At 36.2% G+C, this 21,097-nt stretch overlaps 1 protein-coding gene across 3 annotated transcripts in view; it reads right to left on the reverse strand.

Moving 5' to 3' along the window:
- The window catches only part of LOC126868699 (lachesin-like), a 266,628-nt gene that overhangs the window by 22,103 nt on the left and 223,428 nt on the right, over nucleotides 1–21,097 (reverse strand). For all 3 annotated transcript variants that reach the window (XM_050624475.1, XM_050624476.1, XM_050624474.1), the window contains one exon: nucleotides 211–267. In XM_050624475.1, coding sequence (XP_050480432.1) covers nucleotides 211–267 — 57 coding nt within the window. The remainder of the gene's footprint in view (nucleotides 1–210; nucleotides 268–21,097) is intronic.

Here is a 21,097-nt window from a genome sequence, read left to right on the forward strand (position 1 = left end):
CACTAAGACATGAAACGCAAACGTAAATTGCATATAGAAAAGGAGGATAAGGATAAAAATAGAAACGAAAAATGGGGAAGAAACATCCAATGTCTCGAAGGAGAAGGTCCTTGAGGCGGTATCGAAGAAAAACGAAAACATGCGGGGCTGACCTCGACCGCGGGATGAAATATTATTTTCTTCGCGATTAAGGGAGGTTTACGAGCTTACCTTTCTTCGGCATCTCCGTAGTAGATGGGCTCGGGCTGGTACTCGGCGGTGAAGACACTGCAACGAAAGAAATAAGTTTTTATTTTTAATTAAAGTTTCTTCCTTGGTAGTAGGCGCGTAGCCCGTTTGAAGTAACACTGTTAAGAGGAGGATAGTTGGTCGGCAACCAGCTATGCAAGCAGAGAAGACAGTGGAATGGCGTGAGGGTTGACTCGAAACCTGTACGGACCGTTATGGATTGCGCCACCTGTTACTAACTTCACCCTCAAACGTATTAGCCACCGTGGCGTCGGCCAGGCCGCCCAACCTCCACATCATATCTTACACGCTACCTACCCATCCTACTCTCTTCAAATCCCCTTGCCCCGCTTCTCTAACTTTGTCGCCCGTATCGAATATAGTTGAATAATTATTCCTAATTTCGTCATACGTTCTGTGTGTTTTCCGTCGTCGTAAAGTTGCGTCATCGTAGGAGAATAGTCGTGCGATCTAAGTAGGAATTGCATCTGGTTGTAGATTATGCTATCTTCCGCATCAGTGATCTGGTAATTGTAGCAATAAGAATACCATTTCATTTATAATATCTCATTATAGTATTTTATTATATCAGAGTTGGAAGAGTTGTCATCACATTCTCTCGATAACTCATTTCGAATTAAAGCCAAAAAGGATTTTCCTTTGGAGAAAATATATTTATTAAATATATACAGCAACCTAATATACAGGGTGGTTGGTAACCGGTGGTACAAGCGGAAAGGGGGTGATTCTACGCAAAAAAGGAAGTCGAAAATATAGAATAAAAATTTTTCGTTTGAGGCTTTGTTTTCGAGAAAATCGACTTTGAATTTTTGCTCGGTACGCGTGCGGTACGTTGTAACGGATCTCACTGTAAATCGTTGTCTCGATGGAAAAATTAAAAAAAAAAGAAAATTAAAAAAATTTTTTATTCTACACTTTCGACTTCTTTAGCGTAGAATCACCCCCTTTCCGCTTGTACCACCAGTTACCAACCACTCTGTATATTAGGTTTGCATATCAGTGATGTTTGTTTTGTTTTGTTTGTAGACTGCTTATTTCCTACAGTTTGGAATATAGTATATCTACGAGATATAGATATACCAGAGAATGGTAGGAACGAAACAAGGATTTTTTCAAAATCGAATATAATAGTAGTATAATAGTAGAATGATTCGCTTAATAGTAAAAATGAGAATTTCTTAATACTAAAGAATAGTGCAGAATAAAAGTATCTTCCATTTTATCACTATGGATTAAACGTTGGAGCAAGTATTTTACGAGTTATTCAGAATGTCTTTTACGTATAGAACTTTTTCTACTTTTATCATCCGCATAAAAAATAGCTTATAAAACTTTAAACACGGATACGTCTCTTACATTTCTAACTAGTATAGTATATTAAAATCCTTTTCAGTTTTTCTCCTTTCTCGTTTGTTTAAACTTAAAAATGTTTCAACTTTTGAAATGATTTCCTAATTAAATATTCGATCATCTAGCTCGCGAGCTTCAAATATGAAAACATTTTTTGTTTGTTTAACCAAAAACTAATTACAACTGGAAACTATGTTTTACTTTTGCGATATTTGTGCAGCGGTATAAATGCAAACTGTTTTCGAGTCAAGCTCTATATCGAATGTTGTCGAAACTTGAACAAGACCGATCAAACATCGTGGAAGGAAATCGTCAGAATTACTCGTGCGGAATTCCGCGCTAGGCGCGAACAAACTAACTTACCGCGTCATCACAGTGACGCGTTCACCGCAGAAAAGTCATCGTTATTTGTCACGAAACGTTGAGCGATTGTCCGTGTGTGGAAGGTGCATGCCACTGAGATACTTGCATGCTACAGAAGGTAAATAGGATAGAATGACGAAGTATGCCTCTTGCGGAACGTATTTACGCGCCTGAATATACATAATGCAACTTCGTGGTTGCTCTTTTCATCACGAAATCACCCCCAAATTATTTTCTAGCTTAATTGAAATTAAATTACTTTCTCCGATTTTCGAAGTAGCAGTTCATTTTTTTAACCATTGCTCTGTTCTTATTTTTCGTATCAATGTAAATAAAATATGATATTTTCTTAGCATTTTCTATTTGTCTTGTCTGCTTCCTTTATCCTCTTGTTCTTCCTGTGATGGAGAGCGATTAGATTTTTATTTGGTATTTCCATCGAGATAACAGTAGTTCGACGGCGTACAGTTACAAGAATTATTAAACTGTAATAACACTATCTACTTATTGTTAGATATTGTAAATTCAATATTTGAAAGAACTATGATGAGAAAATTAATAACATATTCAATATTGAAATATTTTAATACATTCAAAATTGAAATAATTGAAACACCAGGTCTGAACTGCTTTAATCATATTGACATTGCAATTAATAATTTCGTGTGTTTTAATGCTTGAATTTTGATGGCACGTACATCAAGTTTCATATTCAGCGTCGAGCTGTATTAAACTTATCGAATTAATGTTGATGTTAAATCATCCGAAAACTATCTAAGGCTTAAACTTTGATGCTTTAGTACAATGTATACGCAGTGAAGAAAATGCACTTTAATTAAGGCACAATAGAACGTTCTGTCTTACTTCGAGTGTTTCTCTAGGACTCTGGAATATATAGGTAAATACTTCATCAGTAAATTTCAAAATTATATTTTTATTTGAAAGGAAAAGTACGTACATCGATACGTATTTATTTTGTTTACAGGCATTTTTACAATCTTCTTCCATAACTTCTTCAATTTTCTGCTTCACGAATTTAGTGATATTTTATATACTTAACACAAAATATGATCATTTTCCCTATGTTAATCATGATTAATCTAACTATCTATAATATAGTTATAGAAATAATATCACTCATACGTGTCTGTCTAGAGTAGAATGGATTTTGCTTCACGAATTTAGACGTGCATATGGCCAAAAGAATTAAACCTATACAAGTAAAAGAACAAACGAAATTCTCGATTAATTCTGGAACGAAATCGCAAAAGCAACAAAACGAACGGATAGAGGAGACATACGATGTAGAAAATTATTTAAATCCCCTTCGCCACTTTCAATTAGTTTTCATCGCGACACGTCACGATTATCGATCTCTCCGTTTTAAAAGGCATGGTTTTATTATTCAGACAGCGTTTCACAGACAAATTAACGAGTTTGAATGGCCGTGGCCGCTAGAATATTTTCGTACGACATGTCGACTAACATCATTAACATGAAATATGCATACACTTATTATCCATAATGTTAGAACGTTCAAAGCACGAATTCATCGCGATGAATTATCTTTTTGCGCGCATTATCGTGTCTTTTGCAGATTCCTGTCGTCGATGTCGTTGGTGAAACAGTTCCGCTTGATCAATGGTCAACCTTTTATCGCGAAAAAATCAATCGTTTAGTTACTTAGTAATTAGTTGGTTGAATGCGACCCACTTTGTGACTGACCACAAAAGTTGCACTGACCACTCTGAGTTGATTCTTTCGTAACACTTATAATCGCATAAACGCGTGTCACTCGACGATAAGCCTAAGCAACGCAACAGAAAAGCGAGCTTTACGATTCCTGACAGCATTAATCGTACCTCCTCGACCTGTTCTTTAATTGTAAAATATGATATCTTCGAACTGAGAGATCGATAGTAATCCCGTTTTCTTTTTACTCTATTTTACTCTATTTTAATTGCACGCATCGATAATTCTTATCCGCTAAGGCTATCGTAATTACAAAATGTTTTTAGAGAAGACTTGATCATAAGAAGGATAGGCTGGATTATTGGTTTATGAAGATTTGTAATCGTTCGAGGGAAAAGGAGAGTAGATTTACGAGATGAGATAATCAGTCTTATTTATATTGTTTCATGGTGATTTTGAAGGTTAATTTCAGTAACGATAAATCTTTCCTTATTCAAACTCAACTATTACACGAATACGAACAGTCATAACTTTTTCTTTTTTTTTTTTTTTGCAATCTCTGTACTGTAAAGTTTCTAATTTACGCTACTCATTTTTAAAGGGTAAATTCTGAAAGTTTTTAATGACTTTAAAGGACTGATTCCATAATATATTTTCACAAAAAGCGCTTTCAAACAACGGTGCAGGATAATATCACAACTCCAAAAAAAAGGTATTAGAGTGTGAAAAGCTTTAACACAGCTCTTTCGTTTGCATTATATTGTATACAGATTTCTCATTGCCAAACTTTATAGTCTGTCGCAAATGAATAAAGAAAAGGTTAGAGAGAAATAGATCGGTATTGTTTTCAGTATTAAACTTTAGTACAAATATTTGAAAATGACAAACCCATAGTTTTATTAACAGGAAGACCTGGAAAACTTTAATTTTCTTTGTCTGAAATTCATTCCATAACAGAATTTTCTTCTTCGTATCAAATTCTTTATAAGTTATTAATTTTTCGATATATGCTTTAACATAAATAACATATTCAATAATGTATTCTCGAGAAGTAACAGTTATATTGATTTTTATGCGAACTAAAATTTCGAATCGCGATATGTTCGAGTACCAGAATATTTGGATCATAAAGCTTCCAATAATAATGGAAGTTTTTTCATCGAGAAACGGAGCGAATTCGAATTCCCGTAGCGAAGATAAAATATTTTTATACAAACGATATAAAATTCTATATAGAAAATATCTTTATATTCGTGCTACTACAATATTAGTGTAATACCAAATATATGTTTATAAAAATATGGTATCATTATCATTTGTGGTATTTTAAAAGACCAAATAATAATATTTTACTTGACTATTTTGTTAATAGGAAATTTTCTAAATAAATAGTAATTAATGTAGTTTTAAATGTACTATTTTTATGGCTATAATACGAATCGTATATATAAGAAATAGCGACACGAGTCACGCGAATTCTATCTAAATGCAATTTGTTTTTTTGTTTAATTTAGTAATAAGAATAAAAGAAGTTCTAATCGCGCAAAGATAACAGCGTGGCGGATATAACTTCATTTATAGCCGCAAGAAATTTGTCTTTATTTTTATTCTTTTCGTCTTTTCTAACGGTAATATTAATATAAGAAATATTTCAATATGCAAAATTATTAAAATCAACGCACGGAATGTTATACATGCATATATATATATATATATATATGCTTCGGGTAAAGATTGTGTTTTCCATGATTATGGGCAGATTATCCAATTTGAAGGGTAGCACAGGCTCGTTTCGACGCATGGATATAAATAGACAAGGGGAAAAATTCATTTATCATTTTTGCGAGTCGTCGACGGAAAGAAGAGGCATTAGACTGCGAGAGAACGACGAGGACGAAGAAAAGGGAAACGGGAGGCGCGGAAAGACATTGGAGGAACGAGCAATGGGTAGAAGCCGAGAGAAATAGAGTGAAGACTTCTCATTTTGTACGTGGCTGAGTGGCAGACGGAAGGAAGGAGCAGAAAAAAGACACGGAAGAAAAGGAGATGGAAAGGAGAGAAGACAGACAGAGAAATATATACAGTCGAGCAGAGACTTTTCACTTTTGATTTATCGCGCCAACTTCTATTTCTCCCGGGAGATATTAAAACCCGTTGTCCCGGCAATTTAACTTTGCCCACCTGATTGATGATTGAACCAGCCAACGCGTCCTCTTCTTTTGTTGCACTGAATTGCTCATTAGATGCAATTAATAAATCGCCTTCTTTCAAACAAATAAAACTACCTATTAGAGATTATTTGATACTTCTCTTTTTACATCCCTGCGCAATTTGCGCATTTGGTATTACATGATTATGAAATATGTTATCACGATGTCGATGTGAATTGTATTACGATCTAGCTTTTAATTTGATAATCTGCAAACATAGAAAGAATCGATATCGAAAAATCCTTTCAAACATTTTTAGGAAATTAGTATTTGGTCAAATTTCACGGGGATAAAAGTAAGATAAAGTGAAGAATAAGATTCGAGAAAGTTGAGGAAAGAAGGAAAAATGAAGAGGACAATTCGTGAAGTTTACACGTCACACGCGACTATTTCGAAGTTCTGGCGAGGTAAGGTAAGCGAACTCGTTAAAATCTTAAGGCGCCTTAATTAGTCTAATAGTACCATCCTTTCTTGTCGGTCCATCAGCAGCTTTCCAACCATCGTTCCATTCAATTTCTTCTTCGTGTTGCTCGCAACGGATCTCGAATCTGTTCAAATATTGGCCAGTGTACTAATTCCAATTAGTGTATTTTGTCTGTAACAGAACCCCTCCGGATCTTCCTTGTCTCACGTTATTTTTGTGGAAAGAGAAAGGAAAGGTGACCAGAATGTTTTCATGGACACGGAAAGTAACGGCGCGTGTGGTAGAGTCGAATGTTACTTTATGTGTGCTAAGTGAATATAAATTGTGAATTAAATCGCGCCATAATCAGCTGAACGTCGAGAAATGTATGACGTGCTTGAGAAAGTTGAAGAAAAAAGGACCTAAGGCTGAAAGATATGGACCTCATTCTCTTTGCTTTTTGCATTTCTTTCTTTTTGAGGCAAGTAAATTTTTTCTTTTTGCAAGTAAATAAAGGTAATAAGAAAAAGTAGTTAACCATTATAGAAATTAAAAAGTGTACATTATTCACAGAAACATAAACGAGATATCTAAAGACATATTTTCAACATTCGATTCTACAATCAAGTATCGTCTTACATCTTTATTAGATTGAATTTACGTGAATTATTGTTAAAAATAAGAACTTAACGCGACCGAAAAAATGGCTATTCAATTGATAAAAAGGTAACCAGTTAAAGGACTTCCTAATATTTCAATAAGTACAATAAATATCCGGTCCAGGACGGGGAACTGTATCATCCTGGCAACTGGCGGTCGGGCCCTCTAATAAAAAGCCATACATTTATCACTTTTATCCGCGCTTTATCATACGTACCGCCATGAACTCATAAAACTGCATTATCCTTGTACGTGTGCAGGAACTCGGTTTTTATCGGCCAGGCCGATGAAATTCACCCCATTCTCTTTGTTCCCCTTATCACTAGTCTGTCCCTTTTTCCACTCTGCGTTGTTTACCATTACTTGCCTCATATCGATACACAACTTTCCTCGTTCATATGAATCAAATTATGCGAAGGTTTCATAAAACAACAGTTCAAATTATGGGGAAATTTTAGCTGTCTGGTAAGTTCGGTTGTCTTTTTTTTCTAAAAGAAAGCAATAAACTTTTCTATCTGAGACTTCATTCGTCATCATTTCCACATTTTATTTCAACGATTGAGTAATATCGATCAAAGCATTCTCGATGAAGAATGATTAAACGTGCAGATTGTAGTCAAGCATTAAATATAACAATTTTTATGTTTTTTGATCGTAGAAGAAGTCGAATGATCGAATATCGAGCGAATAGCTCATTTCCATTCTTCCCAAAGGTACCGTATAATAAGTGATTCTCTGAAAAATTTACCTAGTTTCCTACCTACAAACCATACAAGTTTCTATCATCAAGGAAAGTTTCCATAATTGACTTTGTTCATATTTACAGTATGTAGATAATTTTCCTATTGCGTTCATTGGCGATTTTCTAATGATTTAATAATTAGATCTGACAGTGTTAGCTCTCGTTTCGTGCAATTTATTATGCTTTCAGTGTGAAATTAGAGGAAAATTCCGAAACTCGAAATATCTCATAACGCCATACTAATATTTGATCTACTATAACTTGATGGAATATCTTGTGGGTCAGTAATATGCTAATATTCTCATAGGAAATTTCTTATTTAAAAGTGTTTACTTAAATCTATTCCTTGTGTATTATGGTGTTTCAACATATTCATGAATATAATATACAATTTATATATGAAATTTAATTAGTACAGAATTACTCTCTAATGAGCTGTTACATTAAAAGCGATTCGGGAATAGATTTTATGTTGAATTTCATCCATATCGGTATTTTATCCAGATGTGCTATTTGCGTAGCTAAATGATACATCAATCTGAATAAATGTATCAATCGGAAAATGTTGACGATGCCCCGTTGAAACCAATTCTAAATTATACGTTTCGGAGACCAATTCTCGACCATTTAACGCAATGGCGAGAAACAATTCAGTTTAAAGTGGTCTATTTATAGAAACGTTAGTCGAAAAATTATCAATTGCATTCGTTTCGTTGTAATCCCAATATGTACATCATCAGCCATCTATTGCTTTAGACATTTTTAATCTAAATGAACTCTATTATGCCCTAGATATATTTTATTACTATCGTGCACAATATATATAACGATATATAGTAGAGAAATTGGAAATTAGAAGATTTGCAGGAAAGGTGGCCATAAGCTCTATTTAATAAGCGTAGTTAAGTTGTAAGTGAATTTAGATTTCGAAACGAAAATTGAGCACGGTGATACGTAATCACTTTAGTGGTTTGGAAAGTTTGTCATCTGCCAACTGATTGTTTTACTTTCCATCAATTTAATTTTCATGTTGATTCTATCTATTACCACCCAAAGTTATAACTCCGTTTCAAAATGTTCAATTGACCCTAACATACAGATGAATTTTGCACTAATTTTGACTGTAATGTTTAACGAGTGTTTTACACTTGCTACTGGAGTACCGATGTTAAGCAATGGAATTTGATAATGTAAAATAACTGAAAAAAATTGCAACGTTGACGCTTAATTGATTGGACGGTTATTCATTTTCTCTCACTTTGTCTACACTTGTGATCTATTCATCTATTCATCCACGTCTATTCGTTTCTATTATGAAATATCATTATTTATCCAATAACAGATATCCTCGAATCAGTTTCCACAAACTCGACCCTTTCAATCATCAGTCTGAACTATTAAACTTTGTATGGGTCTATCTCAAATTTTGCCTTCGATCAATCATCAGTAACGTTTCCACAAAATCATCAACGAACCTTCATTCTGATGAAGGTACCTACAAACTATTGGACCAGCTGATTTTCTTCCTCATCCCAATTGGGAAACATAATTCCCAGTTCCGATGATGCCGCAATAGCGGCAGGCCACGATCGTTAACCCGAGCGTGCACAGGGTGAACGAGATCGCCAGGAAATAATTTGGCCGAACGTCGTCGTCATCGAATCAGCGGCCGTGATAGGACAACCAGGAAATTGCCAGCTTCGTTACTCGCGAAATATGTAATCGAATATCTCGGAACAATGGTGGATTGTCGCTGCCTTATGGAGATGCCTTCTGTTCACGTCTGTAATTACTCGTAACGGAATTCCCTGTTGACGTATCGACGGAAGATAGCTATTTCATTCAATTAAATGACAGCGAATACGCGATGAAAAGCAATTATATCGGCTAGCTATACCAGTGAATTCGTACATCAGCGATCTAGTTACTAGTATTGTTATAAGTATTTATAAGTTCTCGATGTAATTAAAATTAATAAATTAATTAATTAATGTGAAAGGGAAATTACTTTTATTTCAAAGACATATTATATCTATATTATATCTTTGCGTCGCGTCGTATTTATCATGGCTACTCGAATATCTCTTGATCGCGATACGACATCCCTCTTTGATAATTACCGACCCGCGTCCCTATTCACGCTCCTCGCGCCGCATCGATCTATTAACTTGTCACTGGTGTCTACTGAAAGGTGACAGGAAGCTGCTGCTGCATCCTGCGTGAACTAATTATTAGCAGTCGTTACGAAGATAGTGTGTACGCCGAAGATGTCGAGAATGGATAACAGGATTTGTGGTACGAATTAGATCGCCACGAAATTTGCGTTACGGCTTTGCTAATGGAGGTTAGACGGAACATCTACTGAAATTGCGACGTTTGCTAAATGGGAATGGTTTTTAACACGTTGATCGATGAAAAGACATACAAAAAGAACAAATAAGATCAAGAGATCACGTTAGAAGGCTTAATTGCAATTTACATCCTACGATCATTCCAGATGGCCGCAAATTTTATCCGCGCAAATTCCTATCACCATCAGGCGATTAAGTGCGCATTCACATCGAATGACATCGGTCGAAGGGCCAAGAGCATAGATGGATGCTTAAGAGATGCCAAAATAGTCCCGAATAGGGAGAAGGAGACGCACTCGAGAAGGTGGGAAATTAGTATGCGGCGGCTGTCGCACACCCCTCGACGATGGCGACGACGCGATGTCAACGGCTTTCTACACCTTTCGCTCGACCCTGGACCAGCCAGACTAGACCGTTAATTTTCCATCCCGTGACTCCAATCAATCTTACGGCCGTCACCGGCTCTCCCGTATGACGATGCCCTCGTCGCCTCACCTCCGGGTTTGATACGTCATCGCCTTCCACCACCCCGTTTCCCCTCATTTCCTCTGTGATTTCTGACACCGTCACAGAGAATTCGCTAAATATCCGAAGACATGTCGTTTGTCCGTAGTGACACGTCCACGGAAACGGATTTCGAATGACCGTCCATTCCAACACCTTCATGCTTGTCGTTTATTGCCGGACTTTGAACGTTTGTTACGACTCATCGGCAGTATCGGGAACACGGAAAAAAGATAAAGCGGCGAACCGGCCAAATCTGGCGTGAAAGTTTGAAATCTGGCATACTAGTTTTGTCAGTCGTTGACAATAAATGTTGAAAAATGATTCAACCACATGCATAATGGATAACATTTAAAGAATCATTCAAAATATGTTTATTTGCTTTTCTTCTCTTATCAAGTAATCATTAGTAATCAAGTAATCAATCATGAACAGGCTTTTCATTATTTTGTTACTTTTGAATTTCTGCTTGAAATTTTATAAGTTACTGGTTTCTCGTTTCCATCTACGTTGCCGAGCAACAATTAGAAATACATTCACGTGGCTAGAAATAGTTTGTCAATTATTGTGTCGCGCCGTTAATTCTTCAGTTTAATCTACGATCGATTCGATGGCTCGCCCAGTTCGATGACCTAACAGTACATGGCTTTTCCGTGTCTCACATTTACCTCGATAAGTCACCTACGACCTACGATCTGGATTTTCATCATGCGTTCACCGCTTTCGTTACAACGGGAACACGGCCGTAGATGAAGCGCAAAACGCATTCTGTCACGTTGTTTGCATGCGTTCGCCGAAATCCAATTATTGATATGAAAGGTTCGTGCGTCGTACGAGAAATTGCTCCAACTTTTTCGCCATTTTCTGGTACAATGCGTCATCGACAATCGATAGTAATGAGTTTTAAGTACTGTTTTTTGTTTTCAGATGTCTCTCCACGCGATTCTATTTCCGTTTTATTCAATTAACAATCAACGGTGAACGTTTAAAGGACGCATAGAAATGTTTATACTATCCTTTGTATGTTTATGACGACACGGTTTGCTTTCCATTTCGAATGGATTTCATTGAACGCGGTACAGTTACAGAACTTTCGGGTTTAATTACCAATTCTACCATCTGACGCGTCTCATTCGTCGACGAAACAATATTTATCCGCAACATTTACTTCCGTTTTGCAGCGACTGATCTTGCGATATATGTTATAAAAATTGCAATTGTATTGGATTTTTCCGTTCAAGTTGCATTTACGAATTGCACAATAGGCATGATGTAATGTTGCGTTTATTTTTCATTTCTAAATAATAATAAATAATATATAAATCCTTCTAATAATAATAATAATAATAAATATAATCTAAATAATAATATAATAATAATAAAGTACATATATAAAGTTCGCACAAAACCAGGCATTTGCGTAACAAGTGTGTTTTGTATAACTAAATGTTTATTTTATTAAATCATGGAAATTCTGAAAATTAATTTAGTTAATGGTAATCCGCATAATTAGGTGCTTAGAAATTTCTTCCCATTGCAATAGTGTAGTACCATATTTTGTCACTGAAAGTAGTAGTCTGTAAAAATAATCTGGGAAATATTTCTTGCACTTATTCCTTTCGAACGCTGATCGGTCTGACCAAAATCTGACTACTTCCACTTCTTGTCATCAGCAGATCAACAGTACCATCTATCTTCTTACAAAAGTTCAATATTTCTCGCATTGGCATAGTGGCATACTGTCATTTTTACGGCACAAACAGATCTTTCGCCGCTTTTAAATGGCTCATCGTTGTTTTTCATGTAATAGGTTCGTCACAAATAAATAAATAATGAGTATTAACTTTATGTATTCTGTTCGTTGGTTGTCTTTTCGATAGTCTTTTTCTCTTTAATAAATGACGAATTAATAACATGGGTAAAACCGGCTATTATGAAATTGTTCCGAATAACCTTCCACCTTCCAGGTAATTGCTATCCAATTTCGCAAATATGCGAGGAGCGAAGGAAGGTGGAAAGAGTCTCTTCAACTTTGCCAAGTTCGCCTTGAATATCGCGGGACACGCGAAGATAATTCACGGAAAAGTCGGAAAAGAGATAACTTCGTCTCGGCGATGTCGAGAACGTACGCTATGGGTTCGTCTAATTTATCGAGTATAAGGATGGAAAACGAACGACGGAGGTTTCCTCGAGTTATTAGTCCTGCTTAACCAAAGTGATTGACACGGCAAAAGTTGCCTGGTACAAATTTTTAGCTGACAATTTAAATTAGGTAGGATTTCTGACGTATACAACAAATTTGTATAAATATGTCCGGGTAGAATACGCGCTGAAATCACTCGATGCTTCGCAGCGAATATTTGCGGCAATGAACAGAAAAGTAACAAAGTGTCTGGAGAGAAATGGAAAGGGGACATGCAAGACAGAAGAATGAAATTAATTCATTTGAGCGTATATAGAGTTTTCAAACCAGGTCAGGATTTTAATGAGAGAGTAAGGAAACCTGTGATTCGATCGATAATGGTTGCAAACTTTATATTAAACATTTCTTGTATTTTGTTCGCAACATTAAACTGTAATTATCATATTCATATCGTGTATCCGTATATAACGTACGAATATATCATATTCACAATTATCATTCGATGGATCTCTGCGTTATAAGATTTTTTATTTAATCGAAATTGTTTCCGGCGGCGAAGCCTGCTGGAAAATTCATGCTGGCTGTATGGGAAACGTAACAGGTTAATTACTAAATTAGACGTCAAGGTTTCAGATTCAAACGTCCGTAGCAGCAAGTTGTAATTTATGCTGAAATAATTACTCGTTATGGTTACTTAACACCATGTACGCACTCCGAGCTCACAGCGAATGTCAAGAAAGCTGTAGACCTACAAGAAACTTTGCTTGAAAGAAATCTGTTATATTATATCGGACAATTTTTTAGTGAGAGATATAAAAACAGAAAGAAAAATGTAATGTCTCTTTAAAAAATGAATATTTTCCTTAGGGAATAATATTCGAATTATGTAAAATCAAAGTATATTTTGTATTACTCTTTAACTCTTGTACAGTTTGTTAAGAAATTTTACGTTAAAATACTAATTACGTCAATACAAATACTAATACGTCAACTAATTTCACTCGATCACGAAACCGTTCCAATACCACAAAATTACCAAAATTATCGTAGCGAATACTTGCGTGAAGACAAAAGGCAGACGTTTGCGATTTACGAAATTAAAAAACAGCCGTTACGAGCTATTACAGAGACAACCGGGGAATCGATACTCATGGTCGGCGTGCAACGAAACGTGCACAAACAGCAGTGTAATTTTAGGAATTGCTGCTACAAAGGATTATCGAGACGAGCAAAGGCGACTAAATTTCTTTGTCTCACCATGTGAAAAGGAGAAAGGTTGTAAGTTAACGTACGAAGAAGAACAAGACGAGTCGAGCGATCGTTTGAACTCATTCGAAACAACAATTACGAAAACTACCATGGCACAATATCCGCCGCTGTCTAGACATGTCGTTGTGGTTCAGTTGTCGTCTTCTCGTAGAATTTTGCCATACGTCGATGTACCGATAAGTCGCCAATGATTGCATAGCACGATAATATTTTTAGTATTATATACAGATTAATAAAGCGCAACTATTATAAGACAATTATTGTGGGATAGTGTGACGTCAGGGAAGGACGTGGCGTGAGGGGTAATTGTTTATTAGCGTTGTCAAGATATGTTAATGTTGTCAAGGAGTGTTGTGAGCGTTACCAAGGTATGTTAAGGGAAAAATTAGTATGGAAAATGCTGTCAGAGTTGAATTTATCGTGGTCGTGTGAAGTTCGTTGTGTTGTTGTGTCATAGAATTAGTGAGAAACGAATACGCGAAATGCAGTATTATATTCGATTTTACAGTATTTATCATACTGTTTTCTATAAACTTATAATATAACATTCCTACATTATTATGCTGCAATTGGAATTTTGATGCTAGGCATTTTAAAGAATAGATATGCACCTTTTATAGAGCTGCATCTCGACAACTTTGTCGGTGAATAAGTTTGACGAGTATGCAGTGTGACTCGCAAACAGAAAAAGACAGAAAGGGGGAACACGCTAGGGAATAGAACAATGAGAGACTAATTTGAAAAAATGAATTCCTGCATGGATTGAAGTTGGAGAAAACGAGATCTTTGACGGTAGTAAATGACAGAACCACGAACGCACAGTTCGTAGAAATGTTATTCCGATTTCGAGCAAGTTTGCGCAATGAATTTGGATTCATAATTTTTGTGACGTTATAGGAGACTCGACATGTTGAGGAAACAGCGGCTGGTTGTTAAACTTCGGATACGCCTCGGGTTGAATCATGGCTCGCGTACCTCTTTCGTTCCAGCTTCCTCCGCGCGCATGTTAAAGAGGAAGCGTTGCTTGTTTTGACATCTCCTTTTATCATTTACGATGTCTCAGGGAAGTTATTACTTTGCTGGAAATTTTGATTTTGTTCAGCTAAATTTCTTCGCGTAATCGAACTTTTGTACTATTATTAGTACAATTTTATAAATTATAAGTTACAAGTTATCAGAATGATTAAGCTGTGCCGTATAACGGGAAGAATAAAATAAAGAAACTTACACAAATACATTTGATGATACACGATTCGAAGTACAGAATAAATTTAAAATAATCCTTTTTCATATAGTAAAAAAGAGGTCTTTAATTCGCTGCAATTGTTGCCCAAAAGCGCAATTTTATTATCGGGTTTGTTCTGACTCTGTTGTCCTCAAATCGCCTTCATTTCGATACTATCCTTTTCAACCGTGACTTCATATTTCATCAAATACGGAGAACCGCAAACAACGAAACAGGTTTACGCTTCAAATTTTATTGAGAAACCGTTTGCTTTTGTCCTCGAGTTTTTTAATGTAACGTTTACATAATAAATGAATCTCAACATGAGAAAAATTCCTACTTTGCTGTTTTCATACTTATGAATGTGAATGATGTTCAATGTTTAATGGCATTTAGAATTCATTCTTTTTTCATTCTTTCATCTTAACTTTAAATGCTATTGATACAAATCTATAAGCGAATAATTGAAAGACTCTTGTATGATAATTACATATATATATATATATATATATATATATATATATATATATATATATATATACATATATATAATTAAGGTATATTAATTTTTTTCTTTTCACGTATAACAAGAGACGAGCAATTGAATCCAGGGAACGAAAAAGACTCGTAGATCTTTGGATCCAAGGATTTTAAAGACAATGAAACGGGAAAGGGGAACGAGGTGAGAAAATTAATTACATTCTAGAAAGTTGCGTAATTGCATCGATCGCCCCTGCAGAAACTTGTTTCGCTCAATCTTCACGCGTCGACTTTTTAGCACTTTTCCTATTCTATTCTTTGTTTCAATACTTCGTGATATCAAAATGTATGGCCATTTTTCGATAATTAAAAAAATAATAAAATTTCGTGTCTGCATGTTACTATTTGTATTAATAGTAGGTTTGCCTCATACATCATAAATATAACTCATAATAATTGTCCAAAATCTTAAATAAGAATATAAAGATCTGTACGACAGCTTGCCAATATAATCTTTCCTCGAAATATCTGAGTTGAAGTCGCAATAATACGACGAATGTGAAAACTCGATAATGAAAGGAAAGAACTGCGAGGTCAAGATAGATGGGTTAAAGGAAAAAAAGGTTCGGAAAGGTAGTGGCTGGACCAATTGGCACTGAGCTGCTCGAAAAATGGAAATATGTCTGTACGTTCGGTAATATGATTAAAGAGGGGATTAAAGCAGTCCCGTTAAGAGGAAGATTCTCGCGGGGAGAGAGGAGAAAATATTTCCATAAGATCCTTTGCGACGACGCTTTCGAAGAAACGACAATAGAACTTTCGATCCACTAGATCCGTCGAAATTTGATCCGTTTTTATTTACTCATCCCAGATCGTAAGATGACTTAGGTTTTGTTTTTAATAAAAATGGAATCGAAATTATAATTTTTCGTTAATTTAACTGACAATCGTATCGCATAGCTTTATCGATAGAAATATTTATCAGTGCACCTATTTTTCTTTGTGTGAAATTTAATATACCTGAAAGAATAAATCTGACCATATGTCGAATACAAATAATAACCTTACACTTTATTATTTATAACCTTCGAGAAGACGAAGATTTTTATAGGAAACGGGAAAGGAATCGAAGTTGGTGTCTGTATGAAATATCAAAGAATTCGATAAAATCTTTATCTCCATTCATTAAAACTCATTATTGCTATATCCACTCTAATTAAAACTCGCTTTCCTCACGCTTCGGAAACTTTTTTCTTATCGTCCTTTATCTCCACATTTCCTCGAATCAAAATTCAGTTTAAGTGATTTCTTTAATTTCTTTGTGCGATAACTGGTTCTCAGTATGTCTTCAGATAATTCTTCAGATAATAACCGCTGATCGAAATTTTTTTTATATTCGTCATAACCTTACAAAGACAATTTCATTTGTAAACTCTCTTCTTGATTTACATAAAATTCTTCAGCTTATCGTACATACGCACGAACACTAATGTACTAATGTAAATTATATGTAACTATAAGATTTTGCCTTAAAGACAAATAAGCTCTCGTGACTACAAAAGTAGGAGCAGGTCTCATTTACAATTAAACAAAACACAAGAACGTCGCACGATGAGGAAGGAAGCAATGAACGGTGCGTGCGCACGTGGCGTACAAAAATCTTCTCTCCCTCTCGGCCAAGGCATCGAGCAGCTCATTAAAGCCAGAAGAGCTGGAGCTATCCGGTCTAATTAAAAGCCACTCAAACACGGGAGCTGATCAACCGCGACGTTTATTGGTGCGAGCGCTCAATCACGAAGGGGGTCGTCGGACGTCGACAACGACGACGGGTGAGATCGAGTCGTTTCTGGCACGCAACCACGTCTCTTTCTCGATGTCCCAGGAGACTTCTTCGACCTCATTCTATTCCCTCTGGTGTCTTTCCTACCATTAACAATCGGAGACGATGCTAGCTGGTGCGAATGAAGGGCAAGGTACACCAACGATTATCAGGATTAAAGATAGAAAGAGACGAAAAGGAAGAAGAAGTAGAACAAACAAAAAAGCAGCGTGAGAAGGTGAGATCGAAGGAGAACGATAATAAAGAGAAGTATGAAAGATAAAAGAAGAAAGAGGTACAAAGAAAGAAGAGAGAGAAGAAAACATAAGAACGGAAAAGCGTAGAGTCGCTTGTATAATTCATGGGTCCACTTTGAGTGGTTGCTGGTCCATGGGTCCAACCACGTTTCAGACAGTGCCCCCTGGCCCCGCTGGTTTCCAACTGTTCGACCTGTAACCCCGCAGCATCTCAATGCTGACTGACCGGCAGATTAGCCCCAGGAAATTGCCAAACTTCTCGTCTCTCCGGTAGGAAAGTCGATTCTAAAAGTCGTTCCTCAAGCGGCCAGTAACCCCCGCAGACTTTCAGTTCGAATTCCTCAGGGCAGCTTACGATAGGACACCGGAAACTGTTTCTTAAATTAATGCGTCCCGAAACGATCCTCCTTCTTCCGTTTTCCTTTTTCATCCTGCTTTGGCTATTGTTTTATCCCGTACCCTTTTCTTTCCTTTTATCTGTATTGTTTTTTGTTGTTTTCTTTATTAAATGATTTTCCATCGTGTGAAGCGGTAGAGATTATTTACGATTTATCGCATAATTTTGATATTGCGTTGTTTCGTTGGTTTCTTGGTGGTTTTTGTTCTCGCGTCGATTTTCTCTTCGACGTTCGAATTCGAGACGATGCGATAGTCTAGTGGATTTACGGACCACGTACGTTTCGGTGCTGCTTTATCGGCTGTACCGATGCACAGGCTTCGATGGTTGTAAATCGAAATCGCTTTCTGGAACGGCTGCTCCGGCAATACATCGAGTCTCTTCGGGTTTTGTTTGGATTGATCTTTATCGAGCCGATCAGACGAGTGTATTCCTTTTGTCATCTTGTTTATTCTAACCTATCAGACTTGTACTTTTATGACAGCATTTTTTTTCTTACAGTTTGACAAGGTCTAGGTTAACAAGGTCTATTAAGTCAGTCAGTGTTTCACTTCTCAAACAAATCTATACAACTTTAAATGTTTTATTTCGTTTGATTTTTAAACGAACTGTACTTGATAGAGCAAATCAGTTAACAATGATGGGTAAAATTGCTCTAACAGAAAATATGCTGTTAATTATCGAATAGCATAATAAATAACATAATCACAATCATAATAATCTACCTTTAATTAATTCATCGCTTAATAATTATGTACTTGCGGCGTTGTTTAATATTAATGAAACCAAAACTCCATCGCGAATAGTAAACTACCAATCGTGAATATTAATGAATTTATAGTATTACACAAGCAGATAAATTAGCACAATGTGGAATCGACAAAAATACGATAAATCTATCGAAGATATTAAATCAGGATCTTGTTAACGTAAATTTCATATCGTAATATTGACAAATGAAATATGAATTATATTCTTTACTTGTTAAAAATATTTATTCGTCTTTCGCAAAATTCATATCTCCACTTTCACGTTGGTATTAAACATTTCGAATACATATAATTAGGTATTTAACGAAAAAGAGAAGAAAGGACAATTAAAAAATCAATAATTACGACGTAAAGTTTTTACGGTATCCTTCCGTGGAGCGCACCTTAATCCAACATTTTTACACGAAGCTGCGGCAGAAAATACATCAGCGATGTTCACGTATTTTGCGGTGGCGCAACAACGCTGCCGCGAGAACGAGATATTTAACGAATTTACTTTCCACGGTACTAACGAAGCAACGTCCGTGGGCCGCAATTAATTCAACCGCGAGGAAGCGTGGACCTATTTAAAAAAATAGTCGGTCTAATTTGCACGCTAAAGAGACAAAAATCGGCGAAAGAAAAGTACAGGTGCACCCGGTCCTTCGTCGTCTTTAATCTTCCCTTCAAAAATATATTCCCGTATACTCTACGAATATCCCATATTTCAGGATAATTAAAATTTCCAAACTGTCCATGTTCCCTGTCCTGCAATAATTCGTTGTTCCGGTGAATATGAAAAATGTTTAAAAAAAAGAAAAAAGGAAAATGGAGATAAAGGAAGAAGGAAATGCATCCTGCGACGGGAAACCGGAAAATTAAAAATTCAATCGTGAGTTCGAGGACGGGAAATTGTTCTTCTTTTTCCATACGTTATGCACACGGCCATATTCGTCCCCGCGGGTGATTGATTGAAAAAAGAAAAGAAATCCGTAAATGAAGGATGAAAAATTCATCAAGCAGGCGCCCGAATTAAAATTTTCAAATAAAGCTTTGAGTTGTTCGAAAGGAAAGTTTACCGAAAACTCCATGATTACATTATGTTAGAAAATTGAGAAGCTAACTGAATATACCAATTTCGTTACTGGTTTTCGAGTTTCGTGGACATTTTTTTTTTTGTTTTATTTAAGCTTTTTATACGTGCAGTGTTCTACGAGCTTAAAATTTTGAAGTACAAATCTCAGATAAGATAAGAAGAAGATCAGATAAGAAGATTAAATTATTTCCGAAGACAATGTACTGTGTAATGTATCATTGCGTAATATTCCTAAAGACAAAAAGTATAGTGGAATCAATTTATTAATTTTGAGGAAAATTAGAGAATATCTCAAAAGATTGACTGGACGTTTGGCTAAATGCAAAGGCGCGAGTTTTAAACGAAGCAATATCTTTCCCAATTAATGGGAAACTGGTCCCTATAAACGATTCCCCTCGAAAACCTTGAAACTCTTCGATCACCGAATAGGAAGGGTACGAAAGCGAGTAATTAATTTGCCGCGTAATCTCCCTTATTATTCTTAATTGATTCATTTGCGAGGAAGCCGAAGCTCTACATGGCAAAAGAGTAGAAGCGGTGACAAGGTGGATGAAAAATACTCATGCAGTGATTTTAACGAAAGAGGAACGGATTAAAAAGTATAGACGAGTTCGTCGGTGGAAAGATACAACGATGATACAGTGTCGAGTTCATGAGAAGCTCTCGTTATTACGAGCTTCTCCCTTCTCCGATCTTTAATTACGTCGCGACGTCGAATCGCAGTTCCCAAGAGGTTACGCATTCGAAAGCAGAACGCTCGACAATATTTTAGCTAAATTAAAAAGCCGTTTATGCATCCTCTGTCCCCGTCACTTTTCTTTCGGTGATCTTCTTGGTGGCGTTCCAACCCCTTTGTGTCGCGGCTGTCGGTCTCAGATTGCAGTACTCGTCGACCACCAGAGAATGGAAGAACTTCGTATCTGTCTTCCGGAAGAAAGCAATAGTGACATTAAATTACGGCGTCTTCTCTCCAGTGACAATAAGAGAGAAGTTTCCACGGGACCTTCGCTGATATTGCTCGGAGGGTAATCGCGCTATTACCACTCGATTGAAGAAGTTTTGCGACGCTCTCGTGTATGCAAAATCATCGCGTATATTGAGCGCTTTGTCGATTAAATCTCGACTTAGTTCTTTTTAG

Source organism: Bombus huntii, chromosome 8 (genome assembly GCF_024542735.1).
Source record: "Bombus huntii isolate Logan2020A chromosome 8, iyBomHunt1.1, whole genome shotgun sequence".
In the NCBI taxonomy this organism is placed as follows: Eukaryota; Metazoa; Arthropoda; class Insecta; order Hymenoptera; family Apidae; genus Bombus; species Bombus huntii.